This window comes from Salvia hispanica, chromosome 1, assembly GCF_029641045.1.
Source record: "Salvia hispanica isolate PSC_SH4W2 chromosome 1, Shi_PSC_v1, whole genome shotgun sequence".
NCBI classification, from domain to species: Eukaryota; Viridiplantae; Streptophyta; class Magnoliopsida; order Lamiales; family Lamiaceae; genus Salvia; species Salvia hispanica.
This window is the reverse complement of record NC_142692.1, coordinates 10555813-10577392: the sequence shown is the minus strand read 5'-3', so window position 1 is coordinate 10577392 and position 21580 is coordinate 10555813. Positions and strand designations below refer to the sequence as shown.

General features: G+C 37.1%; 2 protein-coding genes and 1 pseudogene across 2 annotated transcripts; 2 read left to right on the top strand and 1 right to left on the bottom strand.

Annotated features, from left to right (window-relative positions):
- The first annotated feature begins 5585 nt into the window (after window positions 1-5585).
- LOC125221292 (uncharacterized) lies at window positions 5586-8021 on the top strand (annotated as a pseudogene).
- A 4542-nt stretch (window positions 8022-12563) lies between these two features.
- LOC125222338 (tetraspanin-3-like) lies at window positions 12564-15087 on the top strand. Its single transcript, XM_048124867.2, has 2 exons — window positions 12564-13130; window positions 14573-15087. The coding sequence occupies exons 1-2, from the start codon at window positions 12618-12620 to the stop codon at window positions 14906-14908; spliced, it is 849 nt and encodes a 282-aa protein (XP_047980824.1). The 5' UTR covers window positions 12564-12617; the 3' UTR covers window positions 14909-15087.
- Window positions 15088-15133: 46 nt separating this feature from the next.
- Window positions 15134-18589, bottom strand: LOC125222337 (uncharacterized). The gene is made up of 10 exons (XM_048124865.2): window positions 18406-18589; window positions 18161-18191; window positions 17926-18074; window positions 17695-17786; window positions 17569-17576; window positions 17405-17476; window positions 17127-17294; window positions 16341-16436; window positions 15881-16003; window positions 15134-15525 (listed from the first exon to the last, which is right to left on the bottom strand). The coding sequence occupies exons 1-10, from the start codon at window positions 18423-18425 to the stop codon at window positions 15427-15429; spliced, it is 858 nt and encodes a 285-aa protein (XP_047980822.1). The 5' UTR covers window positions 18426-18589; the 3' UTR covers window positions 15134-15426.
- Window positions 18590-21580: the final 2991 nt, after the last annotated feature.

Sequence of the window (21580 nt, the reverse complement as noted above, 5' to 3'; positions counted from 1 at the left end):
AGGATTCTAGGGATGTGTTAGTAGCAACTTTGGTTATACAATTCCGTTTTCTATTTAATATCCATTTTGTTTTTACTTTGTTTCTTCCCTAAGTTAATCATGATGCTTCATAATTGAGTGACACAATTATGTATGATTCAATACAACTTGCTTCATAACTGTGACAGAGTTCTAGCGAGTTAGATCCACTTAGTAGACACTACAGTTAGCTTCCTTTAAAACGACACTGTTAATTGAGAGTGAGGACTTTTCAAGGGTCTTAGGAGCTTTTTGGAGTTACGTGTTAGGATTGACAACCCTAATGTTAGTAATCAACGTTTGTATCGCATGAGCATAAGCTAGGTGACTCGTCCTTTCAAAGTATTAACTGTGCTAGGGTATTGTAGTTTGGAATTTGTATAACCATAAAAGTGAAAGCACATCCCTGGAATTCCCCTTATCACTATACTTTTCTCTCCGTGATTTGCTTGCATTTAGTTGTTTACTGTTTTTAATATTTACTGTTTTCAAAAAGTTACAAAAAATTCTTGTTTCTCCAGATAGTAATTGAGTTCTAGTAGAAGATAGACACTTTGTGTACATCTTCCCCGTGTTCGATACCCGGTACTAACCTTTTGCTATACTATACCTACTCTGTATACTTGCAGGTATTTATAGTGCAAATAAAAAGTGCATCACTTACACGCTTCAATCGGAGTCCCGTAGAAGAAGTTATGACCGTTTTACGAACACTGCGTTGTCCATAAAATTACATGAGGCCGGGTGAATTAACCACTCCACCGGGTACTATGTTTATGCGCTGAAAAGGTCAGAAAATGGTCGAAAATCATCACCCGGCCGGGTGAATTTTACTCTTTATAATTCTACCTGGCCGGGTATGTTATTTTGGCGTATTTTCTTGCCAAAAACGCGATTTTTGATGGGGGATTAAATGGAAAAACGCCTAGGGTTCAAGAGATTCTACACTTACCGCCTCCAACACTCACACCCCCCCCCCCCCAAGAACACTTTCGAGAGAGGGAATTGAAGATTGAAGACTTCCAATCGGAAGATTGAAGTTGTAATTCCATAGATTCATTCTCACAGGAGTATCTAAATCTTTTCTCCATGTATTTCATAGAATCTTTTGTTTTGAACATGGTTTTTATGAAGAACATGAGTAGCTAAATCCTTTTTTGTAGAATTCTTGGTGATGATGCACTAATTTCATAGTTTTTATCCAATTAATTTTTCTCTTACCTTGCTCTTGTAGTTATTTGATTATTCTTGGGTTTATTCATTTCAATTGCTTGATCACCACTTGATTGTGTAGGATTAATTAGATTAATCGGGAGATGAAATAATTAATTTGGAAATAAGAATAATTCACACCTTAATGCAATAAAACTCGGGAGAGTTGAGGTTTTGAGTGAGGTCTTTGACCTAATCGAGCTTTTGGGAGTTAGGGGTTTTAGGATTAGAAGGGGACTTCAATCCTAGCACCTAATCTACAGGTTTCTCACCTCGGGAGGGGGTTTAATCTATAATTTTGGTCGACTTAGTAACTCTAGAGACACCAAAAGGTAAGACAATTTGATTGGATAAGAGTTTGGAATTATGCATCAGATCCTTGAGTTCTACAATTTTCTCCATATTATCTTTTCACTCCATGTTTATTTGCTTTTACTTGTTTATTTGCTTATTATATGCTTTTATTAGTGTTAGAAAAAAAATCAAACCTTTCCCGATTCTCTAGATAGTAGTCAATGTTTGTTCGTGGTAGTTAAGTTGATACGAATTTGTCTTTGTGGGATACGATACTCTTGCTTGCTAATTGCTACACTATCCCCGTACACCTGCGGGCATCACTTGTGTTAAAATAAGTTGAGTCAGAGGGTCAAATCATCTGTATCCCTTCTGGTTCACCCCATACCCTACAAACACACATTTGGTTGCACAGGGCGACAGTTTATTTCTCTTGTGTTTTGGGATATGAATATATACAGTACAACCGAATACCTTGGGTGAGAGGTTCATATGTTTTGGAATTTTGGTTTATTTGGATAGTGTATCGAGGCGGGTTTTCATGTGGAGGATTTTGGTCGGTAGACGGTTGAGGAGGTAAACTGATGTGGCAATGGCTTCTGGGTAGAAAAACTTGGGGACTTTGGATTCAATCATAAGAGCTCGGGTCATTTCTAAAACAGTCCTATTTTTTCGTTCAGCTACCCCATTTTGTTCGGGTGTATAGGCACAAGAAGTTTGATGGATCACTCCGTTTTCCTTACAAAATTGGGTCATGTGGCTGTTCAAAAATTCCCTCCCGTTATCGGACCTAAGGGTTTGGATAGTGGTATAAAATTGTGTTTGTATCAGTTTAAAGAAGGTGGCAAATTTATCAAAAATTTCAGATTTATGTTTCAAAAAATAAATCCAAGTCATTCTAGTGCAATCATCAACAAAAATCATAAAATATCGAAAGCCATTCCCCACAACAACTGGTGCAGGGCCCCAAACATCAGAATGCACTAAAGAAAATATGGATTTCATACGAGTATTTGTAGGTTTAAATGACTGTCTGTGGCTCTTAGCCAAAACATAAATTTCACAAGAAAAGTCGGAAGGAATAGAAATATTCGGATAGAGTCATTTAAAATAACCAGGGGAGGGGTGCCCTAGTCTTCGGTGTCATAGCCAAGTTTCCTGCTTCGTGGACCTGTGAGCCAGCATCGCACTACCATGTTGAGCAATCTCGTCCACGTAGTAGAGTCCCTGCTTCTCAGTGCCACGCCCAAGAATCCTCCTCATCTGAATATCCTGCAAGATACAAAAGTCGGGATGCATCAGGAGTGTACAATTTAATTTCTTAGTCACATGACTAATAAACATCAGCCCCTGAGATAAAGTAGGGACGTATAGGCAATTTGCAAGACGGAAGGTAGGTGAAATTTCAATCGTGCCAGATTCTACAACATTAATCAAATCCCCGCCCGCAGTTCTAATATATGATCTCGGAACCTCACTAAAGTCAAGAAAATCATCTCAATCTGGAGTCATGGTATCGGTAGCCCTACATTCAAATATCCAGCCCTTCGAATTTTTATCAGTAATATAAGACACATGAAATGCAGCAGAAAAATCTCGTAGGGGTGCAAACTAATTTTTTGACTCAGAGCTAGGGTAATCATTTAATTTCAAGGAAGATAGGGGTGCATTTTTAATATTCGGTAAATCTGGGGGGTCAAATTTAATGAGGTGGGGTCTTTTTCGATAACTCATAAACTTCTGGGGTAAGAAATCATAATTCCAAAACTTTAAATTAGGGTTTGGATAAAATCCAAACCCTTTACCTCCTCTGGATGCGCCGCCGACGTTCTCTGCATAATTCCCGGCGCCCCTCACTCCTCCACCGACCGGTGAAGCTTCCTGATGCGTCCCTGCTCCAGTTCCGGCCGGTTCCCCATGGTTCCCGGCTTCAATCCGCCGTGGCCCTCCATCTTCGTTCACCCCGATCGCGATTTTTGCTTGAGCCTGTGATGCCCTGGCCTTTTGTCGTTCTTCCCACCATTCTGGGTATCCAAGCCATTTGAAGCAGGTCTCCCAAGTGTGTTTCTGTTTTCCACAATGGGAACACCACAATTTTGACGTATCGGGCCTGTTTCTCGGTCGGTTGTTGGTGGCGGAGCGTAGCGGTGGTGGTCCGTTATGGTGTGGAGGTCGCTGGGTCTGTGCGGCGAAGCCCTGGCCTATTTCCCCAAGTGATGAATCGGTGTTTCCACCGTAGGCTTCTCCGGTGGGTGGTGGTGACGCCGGTGGCATGATTCGACGTCGAGCCGCTGACATACTTAGATTTTACATGGTTTTAGAGGGTGGTTTTGTATGAATTTGAGCATATTTCGTCATTATTAGGCGTGTTTATATCTACTTCTCTATTATGTTGGTATGTTGACCATTTTGTTAAGAATGTGTAGAGAAAGGTATAAAATATGTGGATGTGCAGCAGCCTTGGTTTGAGACAATATTTACTAGATATTTTGAAGTCTAATCATCCCCTAATTCATCTCAATCTCTTCGTCTTCGAAGGATCTTCGCGTGGGTATCTCGCACGCCTCAATCGGAGTTCGGTAGAAGAAGTTATGGCCGTTATACGAACACTGCGCTGTCCAGAAAATCTCACCCAGCCGGGTGAATTATTACCCTATAATTACACCCGGCCGGGTGGTGTAATTAAGCCTGCGAGACTCCAGAGAGTACCGAAGAATTCCCACCCGGCTGGGTGAATTTCCAGTGGATTAATTCCACCCGGCCGGGTCCGTCATTTTGGCGTTTTTTAGAGCTGAAACGCAATTTTTTGAAGAGGAAATAAGAAGGAAGAATTAGGTCAATTCTAGGCATTCTCTACAAGCTTGAAGAACTCTTGGAGGAAGATTGAAGATTCAAGCTTCAATTCCTCCGCCAATTGCGATTCGCATCATGATTTCCACTGTTTTGCTTAGTTTCTTTTTGTTTTCTACCATGAACATGAGTAACTAAACTTTTCATGTAGAATTCTTGGTGAAGATGCATTGATTCATAGTTTTAATCCAATTGACTTCGTTTTTATCTTACTCTTGTAATTGTTTGAATTATTCTTGTGCTTTTTCCTAACAATTGCTTGATCACCAATATGGAGTATAGGGTTTCTTAGAATAATTAGGAGATGAAATATTTAACCTTGAAAGAAGAATAATTCACACCTTAATTCAACAAAACTCGGGAGAGTTGAGGTTTTGAGTGGGATCTTTAATCTAATTAAACTATTAGGAGTTAGGTCTAAGAATTAGAAGGGGACTTCAATTATTACACCTAATCTACGGATTTCTCACCTCGGGAGGGGGTTTAATCTATATTTGTGATTGATTCAACAATTCTGGAGACTTTAAATGGTAAATCGGTTTCAATTGGGTTAGGCTATGAGTTGCGCATCGGATCCTTGAATTCTGCATATTTTTTTTATCATTTTCTACAACTTGCTTAATTGTTTTCTTGTTTAAGTGCTTATTTTAATCTCTGATTTTATATGCTTTTAGTAGTGTTAGTTTAAAACCAAAATTCTCGATCGTCTGGATAGTAGTTGAAATTTGTTCGTGGTACTTAGGTTTACACTAAATTGTCTCTGTGGGATACGATATACTCTTGCTTGCTGTTTGCTACGATAACCCCGTACACTTGTGGGTATTATTTGGGTAAAATAAAGTTGAGTCAAGTTTTTGGCGCCGTTGCCGGGGACAATTTTTTGTGTTATATAGCTTGATAGCGTGATAATAATCAAGATTACTACTTCAGACATTACTGCTTTATTTTTTTTCTTTTAATTTTTCGAGCTCTCACAATTGTGTTTCTTGTTCAGGTGTATGCGCACACGTTCTAAAGGCTTGCCTCTAGAACCTTTCGATCCAGAAATCGAAGCATCAAACTGGAGGAGGAATGCATATAGGAGACTCACAAAGAAGATTCAAGCTTCTTCGCCTAACCGCGTAGGAGCATCTTCTGATCGGAGGGACCTCTCACCTATTCGATCACTAGTTTAGGATCATATTCAACTTGATCCTGATTTTCCTATTCTGATGGAGAACGAAGAAGGGAACAACAATAATGGCCCACTACCCCCTCCTCCCACTAATGCCGAGCTTTTACGACAGCTGGAGGAATTGCGCCGACAGGTCAATCGTGCACCAGCTGTACCAGTGCAAAATCAATATGTTTACCAGGGAGTAGCAAACCCACCAGTCCACAATAATATCGACGCCAACACCTTTGAGATGAAAAGAGGACTGATCCAAATGTCGGAAAACATTGCTTTTAGGAGCAAATCCTCAGATGACCCTAACAAGCACATTACCAAGTTCATTCAGATTTGCAACACAACGAAGATGAATGGCGTGACAGATGATCGGATCCGACTGAGACTGTTTCCTTTTTCCTTAGAGGATTCAGCGAAAGATTGGCTAGAGAGTTTGGCAACGAGGTCCATTAGAACATGGGACCAGATGGTCCATAAATTCCTGGAGAAGTTCTATCCCCCTAGTGAGGCTATTAAGAGGCAACACGAGATCATTGCCTTTCAGATGATTCCTGCGGAGACTATCAGAGATGCATTGGGGAGATTCAAAGCCTTGCTGAAGAGGTGTCTCAATCATGGTCTGTCCCCAACAGTGCAAGTTATTACATTCTTTAAGGGATGTTTACCTGAAGCGCAACGGGAGTTAAATTTAAGTGCGGGAGGTAATCTTCTCAAGAAAGGAGAGGAGGAGGCGATAGAGGTGATTGAAGAGCTTGCATCCAGTGATGAAGGATGGAGCAACGAAAGGAGTAAGGTGCATAGGGTGGCTTATACCACGGATCATGATACAATGAGCACCTTATCTGACAAGCTGGATGCATTAACTATGAAGTTCGACTGCATGGCGATGGGGCAACCGTCTCAAGAGCCCCAAGGAAATATGGAGGATGCGAATTATGTGCAGCAAGGAGTCAACAGGTATTACAACAACTCACACCCGAACTTTTATAGTGGAGGACACAACCAGTATGGGAACAAGGGGCATCCCAATCTCTCTTATGGGAACCCCAATAATGCCCTGCAGCCTCCTCCGGGACTCACAGTTTCTGATGGGATGATGAACGACCCCAAGAAGATGACCACGGAGGACATACTCAAGTCATTCATGCTACAATCTAATAAGGTCATGGAGCAGAACAATCAAAGGATGGAGAAGGTCGAGGCGGATGTACAGGGAATGGCCACGCATTTGAAGAACATTGATATTCAAATCAGCCAGATTTCCCAGACTGTGAGCACTCTTACGCAACCAGGAAAATTCCCTTCTACCACTATCATCAATCCCAAGGACTGCAAAGCTATATATCTGAGGAGTGGAACAAACTACGAGGGACCTTCAATGCCATCCGAGAATGAGGGTAGAGTAGCAGAAAAGAGAGCTGAAGAGGAGGAATTGGTCAAAGAAGATGAGACAGTGCAAATTTCTACTCCACCTAAGGAGAACACGACTATACCTTCACCCACACCACCTACAGCTCATACTCCAGCTGAAGTGAGGATCCCTTATCCTCAACGTGTTCAGAAGAAGAAGACAGATAATCAGTTCTCGAGGTTCTTAGACATCTTCACGAAGGTGAACTTGAATATCCCATTGGTGGAGGCACTTTAAGAAATGCCTACATATGCAAAGTTCCTAAAAGATGTGCTCTCCAAGAAGAAGAAGTGGACTGACTATGAGACGGTGAACATATCTGAAAACTGTAGTGCCATAATTCAGAAAAAGCTGCCGGCCAAGCTTAAAGATCCTGAGAGTTTCAACATCTCATGCGTCATTGGAAATGACAGACAGACAAATGCACTTTGTGATCTGGGGGCGAGCATAAATTTGATGCCATTATCATTTTTCAAAAAGATGAAGATCGACACTCTCAAGCCGACTACAATCACACTGCAGATGGCAGATAGAACCATCACATATCCCAAAGGAATTGTTGAGGACGTTCTTGTGAAGGTACACGACTTCATATTTCCCGTCGATTTTGTAGTGTTGGATATGGAAGAAGACGTGAATGTACCGCTTATCCTGGGGCGTCCATTCCTTGCAACGGGAAAAGCATTGATAGATATAGCGAGGGGAGAGCCCACTCTTCATATGGGCAACAAACGCCACATCTTATCTATCTACAATGCTATGAAGAGTAGTGAGGAAGAGGAACTGGTTACGAAGAAGGAGTGCAAAGCTGTGCATGTTGTAGAAGTCCAAAAGGCACAAGAAATTGAGTCCACAATTGGGGAATTATCTTTGCCGCAGTGGATGTTTGGTTCATGTGGTGGATCAATTTCTAAAGAAAAGATTGCATCAAATCCTAAAATTAAGGAGAAGAAAACAAAAGGTGAAAATTCATCCAAAGCGGAGACCAAACTTTCTGATGGAGCTCTGAAAAATACTTGGTGGAAGAAGAGATTGGCGAGATTCTCTATGCTTCCAAGATTGACATAAAAGCCAACACCACCAATTATGGCGTGACATGATGCAGCTCATGGAGGACGTCGAGCCAACGACGATAACCAAAGGCACTGTAGGGGAGGGAACCCCCAGTAGGTTACTTTTAATTTTATCGTTTCAGTTTGTTTTTAGTGTGTTTTGTGTTGCTTGCATACCATGTAAGTCTCTTTTCTCCACCAACTTTTCAAACTTATTCTTTGCATAGCTTTGAATAAGTTTGGGGGGGATGATATGGTGGATAGAGACACTAACGAGGTACTTATCTTAGTGCTTTAGATTGATTAATTGTCTTTTGTTGCTTTTTATTTTGTTTTAGGATAGAATTGTTTTGTTTGGTTGTGATTGATTGGAAATTTTGAGGCTTGAAATGAAAAAAAAAATTGGTAGTAATTGGGGTGAAGACTAGTCGTCTATGATAAAAGAACCATCCATCTTGAGCTATCACTTGACCATTGACTTGAGAGTTTGAGTAATAGGGTGCATAAGTAAGGAAATGCTTGTTTGCCTTGATTCATGCTATTTAGCCAAGTGAGATTTTTGAGCCTTCAATTCTTTCATGTGTGTTTTATCATCAATTGTGCATGTGTTTCTAGAACTTGCTCCTGGTCTTCTTGAGTCTACATAGCGACCTTAAAGATAGGGGAAGATGTTAGGCCATCGTTGTTAGCCTCAATTTTACCTAAACACTAACCTTCATGTATAACACCCTTGATAGCCAAGTTTGAGCCTTAAGTCTTTTCTTTTGTCAAGCTAATCAAGTGGGTTGAGAATCTTAGACTCTAAATTCGTTGAGATATGAAAAGAAGAGTTGGGAGAGTATGATTGAAAAAGGTTGGTTGAGTTTGTACTTAAAAAAAACGTGAACGAAGAAAAAAAGAAGAAAAAGAAAAAAAAAAGAGAAAAGAGAAAAAAAATTGTATATAGAGAATAATTTGAGGTCTTTGGAAGTTGAGAAGAAATTAGACAAAGTCTAGTTATTATCGAGAAGTGTTTTGAGAATGGTTGAAGTTAAAAGTTGATTGTTGTGATTTCTTGGGATTTTACGTTTTGGGAATTTCAGTCACTTTAGCCAAATATTTCCTCACCTTACCAAAGAGCCGACGTTATAACCTAAATAAAAGACCTTTCGGACTCTTGATTTATTGTCACACGAGGTAGAGGAGAGGTTAGACATTGAGCAAGCTTATGGTAAACCATGCATTTTTGCTTGATTTGAGCGACTACTTGATATCTTATACACTTTTGAGTGAGGTGAATAAACACACATATATACATCCGAGTGAAGCATGAATCCAAGGTGATATACGAGTTAGTAGTAAAAGTGCATTCAACATCTTAATTTGATGGAATTTGTATGTGATATGCTCCTTTATTCCGTATTCTTTGAGATGATGATGATGTCTAAAATCCCTTTAAATCCAAGTCTTCTTTTAGTTCTTTTTTCTTCATTGCTCGAGGACTAGCAATTATGTAAGTTTGGGGGAGTTGACATACTTGGATTTTACATGGTTTTAGAGGGCGGTTTTGTATGAATTTGAGCATATTTCGTCATTATTAGGCGTGTTTATATCTACTTCTCTATTATGTTGGTATGTTGACCATTTTGTTAAGAATGTGTAGAAAAAGGTACAAAATATGTGGATGTGCAGCAGCCTTGGTTTGAGACAATATTTACTAGATATTTGAAGTCCAATAAGCCCCTAATGCATATCAATCTCTTCGTCTTCAAAAGATATTCGCGTGTGTATCTCGCACGCCTCAATCGGAGTTCGGTAGAAGAAGTTATGGCCGTTATACGAACACTGCGCTGTCCAGAAAATCTCACCCAGCCGAGTGAATTATTACCCTATAATTCCACCCGGCCGGGTGGCGTAATTAAGCCTGCGAGACTCCAGAGAGTACCGAAGAATTCCCACCCGACCGGGTGAATTTCCAGTGGATTAATTCCACCCGGCCGGGTTCGTCATTTTGGCGATTTTTAGAGCTGAAACGCAATTTTTTGAAGAGAAAATAAGAAGGAAGAATTAGGTCAATTCTAGGCATTCTCTACAAGCGACAAAACACACGCTCTCTCTTTGTGAAGAACTCTTGGAAGAAGATTGAAGATTCAAGCTTCAATTCTTCCGCCAATTGCGATTCGCATCATGATTTCCACTGTTTTGCTTAGTTTCTTTTTGTTTTCTACTATGAACATGAGTAACTAAACTTTTCATGTAGAATTCTTGGTGAAGATGCATTGATTCACAGTTTTAATCCAATTGACTTCGTTTTTATCTTGCTCTTGTAATTGTTTGAATTATTCTTGTGCTTTTTCCTAACAATTGCTTGATCACCAATTGGGAGTGTAGGGTTTCTTAGAATAATTAGGAGATAAAATATTTAACCTTGAAAGAAGAATAATTCACACCTTAATTCAATAAAACTCGGGAGAGTTGAGGTTTTGAGTGGGATCTTTAATCTAATTGAACTATTAGGAGTTAGGTCTAAGAATTAGAAGGGGACTTCAATTATTACACCTAATCTACGGATTTCTCACCTCGGGAGGGGGTTTAATCTATATTTGTGATTGATTCAACAATTCTGGAGACTTTAAATGGTAAATCGGTTTCAATTGGGTTAGGCTATGAGTTGCGCATCGGATCCTTGAATTCTGCATATTTTTCTATCATTTTCTACAACTTGCTTAATTGTTTTCTTGTTTAAGTGCTTATTTTAATCTCTGATTTTATATGCTTTTAGTAGTGTTAGTTTAAAACCAAAATTCTCGATCGTCTGGATAGTAGTTGAAATTTGTTCGTGGTACTTAGGTTTACACTAAATTGTCTCTGTGGGATACGATATACTCTTACTTGTTGTTTGCTACGATAACCCCGTACATTTGCGTGTATTATTTGGGTAAAATAAAGTTGAGTCAGCCGCCTCCGTCTTCACCCATCCATACGCACCCTCTACTGATGGGGTCGGCTCCTCCTTCAGGAAGTCTCTCCAAATCGAACCATACTCCTGATTTAGCCCAGTCTGAAACTTGATTAAACGCTTCTCGTTTGAGTGCGTTCGGAACTGATCAATCCCCTTGTCGCAACAGCTAATCGGTTGTTTCTGGCTTCTGTCAATGCTGATCCACAGCCCGTGGATCCTCCGATAATACGTCTCTAGATCGGGACTTCCTTGTCTGATGTTTATCGCCTTTTCTTCTAGGTCGTAGGTATTGTATTTGTCGGCTCTGTTCTCGAACGTCACAGCGAGGTTATCCCATAACGCTTTGGTTGTTTGGTGGTGGGCGAAATCGGCGACGATATCATTCTCGATGTTGTCGACGATCCACGAGAACAACACCAAGTCGTTCTCCTCCCACTCGTCGAACCCCTTACTCCCGGGTTCTGGGGGTTCGTTCCGGATGTACGAATAGCTCCTCGGCCTCTGATTTTCACCTTGATCAATCTTGAACATAGGGGGTAGTTCTTCCCATTTAATTTGAATGCGATGGTGACACTTTTGCTATTTCTCAAACTGGTTATCTGTTCTGGCTGTTCTGGTTTTGTATCATCTGAATCTGGCAATGTTGCTGGTTTGTAGGGTTCGATTTCTGGTCGGAAAAAAAAGGTCGGGAAAGGTATTTCAGGGCTGTGATGAGAATTTTCTGAGCCTGGATCGTTGCTGCTCTGAGGCCATGTAGAAATCGGTAGAAGGGTTTAATTCTATTCAATATATCAACAATGTAGAGTTTACATGATTATATAGCCTAGGATTTTCTATACATGGTAAACCTAGATTACACTAATAAATGTGAAATATTCTCCCATATCAATTCCTGATTTTGTGCAATATCTTCTAACACAAGAGCTATGCAATATTCCATAGAACACTTTGACGATTATGCGTTATCATTAGTAATTTACTATTGTCATCAGGCAAAGACTAGCCAACGTCTTTGTTTATCTATCAAGATAGGACATAAATTTGGTTGTTACCTTGAATTTTTGTTTATTTATTAGTAATCATATTAGAGTTTACAATCAATTTAATTAGTACTAGTATTTAATAATTTATGATTAGACATTAATAGTACTAATTCAATACAAAATTTCACTAAATTTAATTAAAAATAATACTCCCTCCATCCCCGAATATGAGTTACTAATTTCCATTTTGGTCCGTCCTCAATTAAGAGTAGCACTTCATTTTTACCATAAATGGTAAGTAGGTCTCACATTCCACTAACTTTTTCAACCCAACTTTTCTTTACATTTTTTAAAATTCGTGCCCGGTCAAAGTGCTACTTCTAATGGGGACGGAGGGAGTACATGAGATTATTTCAAAAATAAAAAAGGAGCCGGTCGGTGCAAACCTCCACACATGAGTGGACTATCAAGATAGAACATAGAACAGTGTTCTTTTACAATATTGAAATATATTTATGTGGTATATTTTTATTTGTAGAATTTAACATAATGAAAAAAAATAAAATCATAAAGTGAAAACCATAAAAAGTGGTCTTTCCACATTCCTATATATCTATACTTCGCATTATTGCCCTTCCTTTCATAAACTAAGCTTGCAAAGGAAAAAAAAAAGAAAAAAAGAAGATACATGGCAAAGAGCAACAACCTAATCGGATTCCTCAACTTCCTAAGCTTCCTCCTTTCCCTTCCAATCATAGGCGGCGGCATATGGCTGAGCAGCCGCGCAAGCAGCACCGACTGCATGAAGTTCCTCCAGTGGCCGCTGATCCTAATCGGCATCGCCGTCATGGTGGTGTCGCTGGCGGGCATCGCGGGCGCCTGCTACCGCAACACCTTCCTCATGTACGTCTACCTGTGGGCCATGTTTTTCGTCATCGCGGCCCTCGTCTTCTTCGTCATCTTCGCCTACTCCTCCACGGAGAGGGGCTCCGGGCGCCCCGTGATGAACCGGGTGTACCTCGACTACTCCCTCCAGGACTACTCCGGTTGGCTCGCTGACCGGGTTTCCTCTCCCGTTTACTGGGCCAAGATCAGCGACTGCATTCGGGCCTCGCACGTGTGCCGCAACCTGCATAGATACGTCGGAGGTTTTCCTGAGTCGCCCGAGCTCTTCTACCTCAGGAAACTCACCCCCATTGAGGTAATTAATTCATATTTAAATATTTTATTTATATTATATGATACGTGAAATGATATATGATCTAGAGAAATTTTAGAGGAAATATTTTTTATGTATGTTACTACAAAATCTATAATTGAGAAGCTGAAGTAAAAATATGCTATACGCATTTGCGTGTTGATTAAGTGACCCTTCGATATTTTTATTTGATAAATTAAATTATCCTAGGTTCATTTCATTTTTGGTTGGTCTAACATGCGAAAGCTTACCAATTAAGAAATGACCCCTAATTGGGAATATGGATATAACCTACAATCAAATTCATAACCAAATGAGGAGTACTTACATAAGAAAAATGGTGAGCTATCTGATGATTCCATTATTATTGTAAAATTTAGAGTGTCATTGTGGTGGTGGCACTTTTGTGTCACTTAATTTTTTTATTTGATTCAATGAAAGTAGAAATGCTTTATTTTTTTAAGAATCTAAACAATTAAAGTGCCTTTTCCAATTGGTCAGTTCATTTGAGCCAAGCACAGATTCGAACGAATTGCAAATCATGCTTTATGTGAATTGAGAATCTAATTAAATATAACACACATCCTAGATCTAGTTGATTAAAGTTTATTTTTTTAAAATGAACGACTTGAATTTGCCTACATCTATTAATGCTTGACCAAATTGGGGCCATAAATATTACTCGTAGTATTATCAGATTCTTGATTATCAAAAAGTAATCTAAATTTTGTGAAAATAATGGAGTATGTATATACTACCATTTCTTAGTTCATCAGTACAAGTTGCACAAACGTATAGGAGCTATTGGGTTCTGCATAAATCTCTCTCTTGAATAGTGATGGACCCTTTTGCTTTAAACCTCTTTGGCTGCAGAATATAAAAAAGTAGTGTTTCTTTTACTCTTTTTTATTGCTTGTTCTTCTAAATGAGGCAAAAGGGACAAACAACATAGTGAAATAACCTTTTTACATTTTGTCTTCATTTACTTTTTTATTTCTCATGCTTTATTCCCAGTCCACTATAAAAATCTTTATTCATTTGCTTCGGAAAAGTTGGTAAGTTTAACTATCTCTCTGATTTATTTATGTTGCAATATGCAGGTGTTTTCTTTCTTTTTAGCGTAAAAACACAAGAGTTAATATGATGATATATGCATAATTAAATCCTACATACAGAGATCATTTCTTGCTAAGCCAGAAGTCATTTTTAGATTGTTTTATTTCATATGAAAGGCATAAGATCGTGTAAAGTAAAATGATCTTAAAATAACATTTATATTCGTATGAACTAAAACAATTTAAAAATAATCTCCGTATGATTGGTTATTTCGACGTGCTGATAAATGTTTGATCAGATACGGACGTTTGGTGGCTTCTGTAAGAATAAAATCCATAATTTATTTCTTTATGATTAATATTAACATGAAATTTGAAAATTGTACGTAGTCGGGATGCTGCAAGCCACCAACGTCGTGTGGGTACACATACATGAATGAGACATTCTGGATCTCGGGCGGAGGGCTGACTGGAACGGACCCTGACTGTGCACAGTGGAGCAACGAGCAGCATCAGCTATGCTACAGCTGCGGCTCATGCAAGGCCGGCGTATTAGCCAGCCTCAAGAAGAGCTGGAGAAGAGTCTCAGTCATCAACGTTATCATCCTCATCGTCTTAGTTTTAGTGTATGTCGTTGCCTTAGCCGCTGTCAGACACAACAAACAGCTCGATGATCCCCATGGTGAGACCCGTATGCAGAAAGCTCGCCCTAGCCGGCTTTTCTGACCCGAACGAAGAAAGAAAGCAATTTCATAAACTTGTGGATACTTATTAGGGAATTTGCGTGGAATAGAAGATTGCATCATTTTAGAGATCATGATTTGAAGTAACCATTTGATCATTGGAATAATATATGTAACTCTTGTTTAAACTTATCTTTTTACTAAAATTGTTAACTATCTCTATTAGACAGCCCCTAAGCATCGAACGATTGACCAGTAGATGATAGTCTAAATCAATTATTTACACGAGATAACATTACTATACTTATTAACAATGTGAACAAAAGAATAAATTACAACTAGGATACGATTCAAATAATCTAAATGCATCAAAGCAGCAGCAGCTTTTGTTATCAGATGTCTAAATTTGTGTTCCAGCTTCTAACCAAAAATAAGAGGTAGAAGGAATTTGACCTTTTCACACGTGTTGATCTATGCCTAGAGTCTTCTACAGTCGAACACGCCCCGATGTCTTCACGAGACGAGAACTAACGTAACTGAGCAAGATCAGAAGCATGATATCTAGGATTCAGGAACTCTTACGAGATCCTTAGCACCAGCACCTTCTAGTCTACCATCTGATTCCATCCCGTTTTCAACTAGACCAGGCCTACCTAATTTCTGCATCAGCACGAGAATTTAAAATATCTGGCATTAGTTGTTACACAAAGTTCTTATTCAAATAAAAACAATCATGTCATTTGAAGTGGTATAAGGGACCTCAAACGTTTGGTGACATGGCATATCAATTATTGGCACAGGGATCGGAATAAAAGAGGATATAATAACAAATTTCGTTGCTCATCTTTTTTTTTTACTTTGATAGAAAGGAAGAATATGCGTGTGCAGCAACTCAGGACAACACGAAGAGCTACGGATATACTATAAAATTCCTAAGGGAAGAGATGTACGAGTACATAGCAGCAACATTTCCTCAAGTCAGAATTGATGCTTTGGTTTTTGAATCATATTTTACCTCGTTCAATGAAGAATCACTTTGTTTCTCGAGCTCACGCATCATATCCACATTCATCCCAAACCACTCATCGATCCAACCGAAGCAATTTCTATGACTTTCAAGAAAGAGTGCCTTTTCCCCCTGAAATATTACGAAGACAAAGGCCGTAAGTACATAATGTGAAAAACAAGATCAAATGCAAATATGATGGATAAAGTTTCATTCAAACTACATGGATGTTATAGGTGTAACATTCAGTTAAACTAGGTGGTATCAAGGGATGGGTATCCTACGAGGCTACGAGGTATATGCCATCAAAATGTGCTTGAGGAAAAATGATACATACTTCAGTGACTATTTACTTTTACAGTATACTCGTTTCGGTATTGTGCATGAAATAAATGTGAGACGAAACATAGGATTTGTGAAAATTGTCCTACTCTAGAACATTGACATATTATCCTACTAAAAATCATACCGCAAGCAAAGCTTGTTCAAGTTTACTGCCGAAGCCCCAGTACGGGACATCTATCGTAACCAACTTGTAAGCTGTCATAACTGGATCACATTGCTCCTGTAAACATCAAGTAATGAAGTAATGAAGCTGAAGAAAAACCTTATTTAGGGCACATTGCTAATGGGAGAGCAAAAGCATACATTTCAATGCATCTTCTCCATGCAGTTCTTGTTAAATATAGAGTCTGAAAGGAAATAAATCTGGCCCAATATGTGTTACTACCATATCTATGATTTGTTTCAATACGATATATTTCCTCTGGGTGGAATATCATGGACATATACTTCATTCTTTAGTCGCTAAAGTTTGATAATGATTCCTAACTGATTTTCAAATACTCTCTATCATGCTTGAGCCAATAAAGTTGATGATCAATTTCAATTTATTACAGATTTTTTTCCAGACATCATTTGCAGAAATAGTCGATGAAACCTGTTATATTGAATCTGAACTAGGCATCGAGAAACCTCTAACATTTAATGCCCTAATGCTGACACTCACAATTAGGCATCGAGAAACCTGTTAAATATAATCTGAATTTTCTGGATTGTATGACAATTACAAGTAACATAATATTATTTGTTCGAAAGCATCTAACTAGTTTCAGCGTCATAGATAACCAAAGGAACTCATAGACATTTTTCAGAAGAATGGGCAATATTTGGTTCATTCCAGGTAAATGAAGATAGAAAAAAAAGACACCCACAACTTTGGTTTGTTCCAGGTAAATGAAGAGGAGACACCAACCTGCCATCGATCTAATAATGGACCACGGCCAGTTCGAGCTGATTGAAACTGAGAAAAATCGAAATTGCTAGCCCCAATTATATAGCTCCAATAATCTCTGGAATCTGAAGCTATGTCAAGAGTCTCCACCTGCCTAGCTGCCAATTGCTCTTTAGTGAGGCCATGCATCTACATGTCCGACGAGAAAACCAAAAGGAAAATGAATTACAACCTTGCTCATGGAAACACCTACATCACAAACTTGTTTCCAAAATATCATGAGCTGGCATATAACTTACATTTTCAGATAGACCGCAGTCAGCTGCGTGAATGGTTTCTATAGTAAGAATAAACCTTGTGAAATACAAGCACTGAAATACATCAAAAACCCAAAAAACTATCATCACAATCCAGGAAGATCGCCTGTAGATAGAAAATCAAACAACATACATCATTCATTTACCTTGATTACTGCTCGAGTTGGATTGAGATTCGCCCCATGAAATGAACAACGATGAAAATATTTTAAGACAAAAGACAACTTAAACAAATATTCAGATGATAACATGAATAGATACAGGGAACAAACCTGATTTACACCTTGGATATGCATTCCAAGCTTCCTCTTGCATCACAAGAGCATCGGCCGGGGCAAATTTAGATAGCCAAGTAGGAGCTTTGCTGAAAATAACAGATTAAAGTAAATAAACCCATAATCCAATACCAAAGATTGACACCATAACAATAACATTAAATACAGAGGAAGATGATAAACAGCATTTAGATAGAAACACAATCCTAAGAAAGCAACAAAAACTACCTTTGCAGCCTATAAATTTTCAAAGTGTATTGGCCTTTTCCAATTTCGTCGTCTTCGAAAGGCTTGTTCTCCAGCACCTCCACCCCTTCCGTCGAATTGGTGTTCTGTTGCTGCATTTTCATAACCATGTACATCTGAGCTACTTGAAACTGCCAAAAACCAAAATAATCAAATGAGCATTACATGAGAAATATATACCAATGCTGTAATTCCTTGAAATATTTGTAGCAATTACCTCTTCCAATGATAACGGCATAACAATCCGACTGCAACACAACCCCAGTAAGGAAAAAGCGGGTTGGTCAAGGAAAAAACAGAGTATGCATTGCAAAATTCGAATAAAAATAAAAACTTTCGGAAATTTCCTGGAAAAAACAGCATGGAATTCAAGCAATTGCATCAGGATTCATTACAAAATGCACAAAAAACGCGATGATCATAGGCAGAGATAGGAAACAAACACAGGGAAAGAAAGGATACAACTCTTTAATCTGAACCATTATGAATTATAAGCAGCCCCTCCGTTCCTTGAAAATTTGTTAAAGCGGAAACGAAAAAGATTAGAATTTGGTGGGAGAAGGATTAAAGAACGGAAGCGGCGAGGATTTTGTTTGATATGGTCAGAAAATGTAGGGAAAGGAAAATGAGAAAATTTTGTATGTGTAATGGAATAGAATCGATGTGATGGGTTAAGAGTTAAGACGGTGAAGCGTGTCAATATCCATATTCTTAATTTTCTTGGGAAAGTCAAAATGAGAGGTTTCAATTATCATTCAAGAAATGTGTGCAGCCCCTATAGTTCATAAATCATACACATGGCTGCTAATCATTTTTTGATAAATAACTTGGGGGGCTCAAATCAAAATAAAAGGTTTAATTAAATTAGTCGGGTCGAAAACATAAATTTTAGATTAAATTAGTCGTATCAAATATGAAATTAGTGAAATTTTCCATGCACTACATTGGAGTATACAATAAAAAACAATAAACGCTTATTTATTTAATGAAGTGCGAATCATATTTGTATGAAATTTGATTAATTAAATATTGATCGATTGAATCGAAATATTTATTAATGTATAAATCAAAATATTTTAAATATCTAATACAAAAATTATGTCGTTACTGTTATTAAAAACATATATAGTTTCATAGTTAAACAACAGTACCACCATAAAAAAATATATAAATAGAATTTCGCATGAATATTTGTACAAATTATTAATTCATTATCTCATCAAAATAAACTAAAATCTTCAATCATTTACGACTCTAAATAAAACAACATAACTTTATAGAAATGGGACTACATAAGAAAGAAACCCTAATTCACTACTTGAAAATTTGGAAATTCCTACAAGAGAGATTCAAAATTTTCAAGTTAATTTCATAAAATAAAATTATTCATCTCCTTCTCCATGTGGCTTAAAGTAATGTCTCTCTTTTATTCTTGCCAGTGAATATTTCGATAAGTTTTGCCCACAAAAATATTGAATAAGGAGTTCGGAAAACAGATCGATTTTTTTTTATAGAATATAACGATTCATGTTGGATACTAGGAAGCAACTGACGATTCTTTAGAAAATCAATCAAGATGACTCTAATTCGTAGAATTCACATTTTAGCATTTATTCATTTTGTAATTTAAAAGCATTTCCAGCAAACAACTTGCATTATGCATGAATTAGTTTAATCTTACAATTACTAAATAGATTCAGTTTTGGGAATTTAGTTAATTTGCAATCTTTCACTGCAAAACTCTAACAATATTTTACTAGACTTAATATACCCAGAAAACGACAAATCTTTTGCTCAAAAGTGTTTTTTCAAAAACATCTCCAATGATAAGCTATATCATCTATTTATCTTTTAAAAAAATAAAAAATATATATCTTTCCAAAAACAATAAATTTTAAAAAAAAAAGTATATAGAAAAATAAAATATATATATATATCTTTCCAAAAACAACAAATTTAAAAAGAAAAAAATATATAGAAAGATAAATTATTTTCTAAACAAAAAATAGTACAAGATGCATTGAAACATAATATATATTACTATCTTCTCAGATATCTTCTCCATTGGAGAATGCCTTTTTATGAAAAGAAAAGATAAATATGGTAATTATAAGATTTTACCTCTCCATTGATGGAGAGATGAAGTTCTTTCTCAAAATGAAAAAATGTATAACACATTCTCATTTATCTTTCTTCTCGTAGAATGATTTATCATAAAAAAAAGAGGTAAATTTGATAGTTATTATACTTTACGCTCTCGTTTATGTGTGTCCTTAGTAATGCTCTAATGGTGGGAGGAGTAAAAATGGTGGTATGATAATTATACTTGGACTCAAATGGGCCTGGAGAAAACTAAGCTGCACATTAATGCATTATATACCAACGGCCCATCATTATGCACCCAGAAAATCCAACCTGAGCTTAAAATGATGAAAAATTATAAAGGAACTGTATAAGACTTTGTTATGGGCCTTATGGCATTTCTACCAAAAATAGGGCAATTTTGTAAACGTACTCAAAATTGACTTTTTTTTGTGTGTATACTTTTAAAGCTTTTATTACTCTCTTCGTCTCACTTTAGCAGTCCCATTGACTTTTCTGCACTCATTTTGTAAAAATGATAATAAATAGTTAAAGTGGAGAAATAATAAAGTAAAAAAGAGAATAATATAGAGAAGAGTCTTATCTACATTATTCTCTTTTTTACTTTATTATTTCTCTACTTTAACTATTTATTATCATTTTTACAAAACGAGTGCAGAAAAGTTAATGGGACTGCTAAAGTGGAACGGAGGGAGTATATCAGACTCGATAGTTTATTTATACTACGGACTCGATAGTTTAAGTCAGAGTCTAAGCATCTACTCCTATTTGATAAGGTAACACCTAAATATAGATACTCCTATATGACTTATTTGCAAGTGTTTGGTATTATAATTAAAATAAAATAAATATTTAACGATTAGCTACATTAAATTGCGCAAGTGGAATGAGATAATTAGTTTGGTAGTTTCGAAAATATATTCATTTTAAAGAAGGATTAATTAAATAGACCCTTTCAGTAAACGAATGAGAATGAGTGAATGGCTAAATTTGTGGAAAATGGATATATAGTTACACAATGGTCAAGATAAACCTAACTCAACTAGCCACCAGACTTTAGGAAGACTAAGGAAAGTGATCAGTTTACTAGTAGTACATTAATATTTAATGACTAAAGTTCAAACTAAAAGAAATTCAAAAGATAAACATTTCAAACTAACTGACCTATCTATATGGCTAAATATGTATATATTAGTTTTAAAAAGGTGATATCATATCAATTTTTTTTAAAGAATACTAGTTATCTGAACTATGAAATTTAATATGATTATAATCAGTTTTATAAAATTGGATAAATAAATTATAATATTTTAATTTTTTTCATTGTCTCATCCATTTACAAAAATCAGTAGAAGACATTATTTAAAAAATGATAAAATAATTGAGAAAAATTATAAATTCATGATTTAATATAAATTCCATTATTTTAATATAATTATCTTTATGCTCACAAATCATAACAAAACCGATCCTATGATTCGTTGTTCATAGCCGATTCTATCATATTACTATTATTTTATTAGTGCAGGTCACA

What these genes read in the sequence shown, in the direction of transcription:
- LOC125222338 (XM_048124867.2), top strand. Translation starts at nt 12,618, where the DNA reads ATGGCAAAGAGCAACAACCTAATCGGATTCCTCAACTTCCTAAGCTTC. An exon ending in GGAAACTCACCCCCATTGAG is followed by an intron (nt 13,131 to 14,572) that starts GTAATTAATTCA and finishes AATTGTACGTAG; the next exon opens with TCGGGATGCTGCAAGCCACC.
- LOC125222337 (XM_048124865.2), bottom strand. Translation starts at nt 18,425, where the DNA reads ATGGTTCAGATTAAAGAGTT. An exon ending in AAAATTTATAGGCTGCAAAG is followed by an intron (nt 17,787 to 17,925) that starts GTAGTTTTTGTT and finishes TGTTATTTTCAG; the next exon opens with CAAAGCTCCTACTTGGCTAT. An exon ending in TTGAACAAGCTTTGCTTGCG is followed by an intron (nt 16,004 to 16,340) that starts GTATGATTTTTA and finishes GTAATATTTCAG; the next exon opens with GGGGAAAAGGCACTCTTTCT.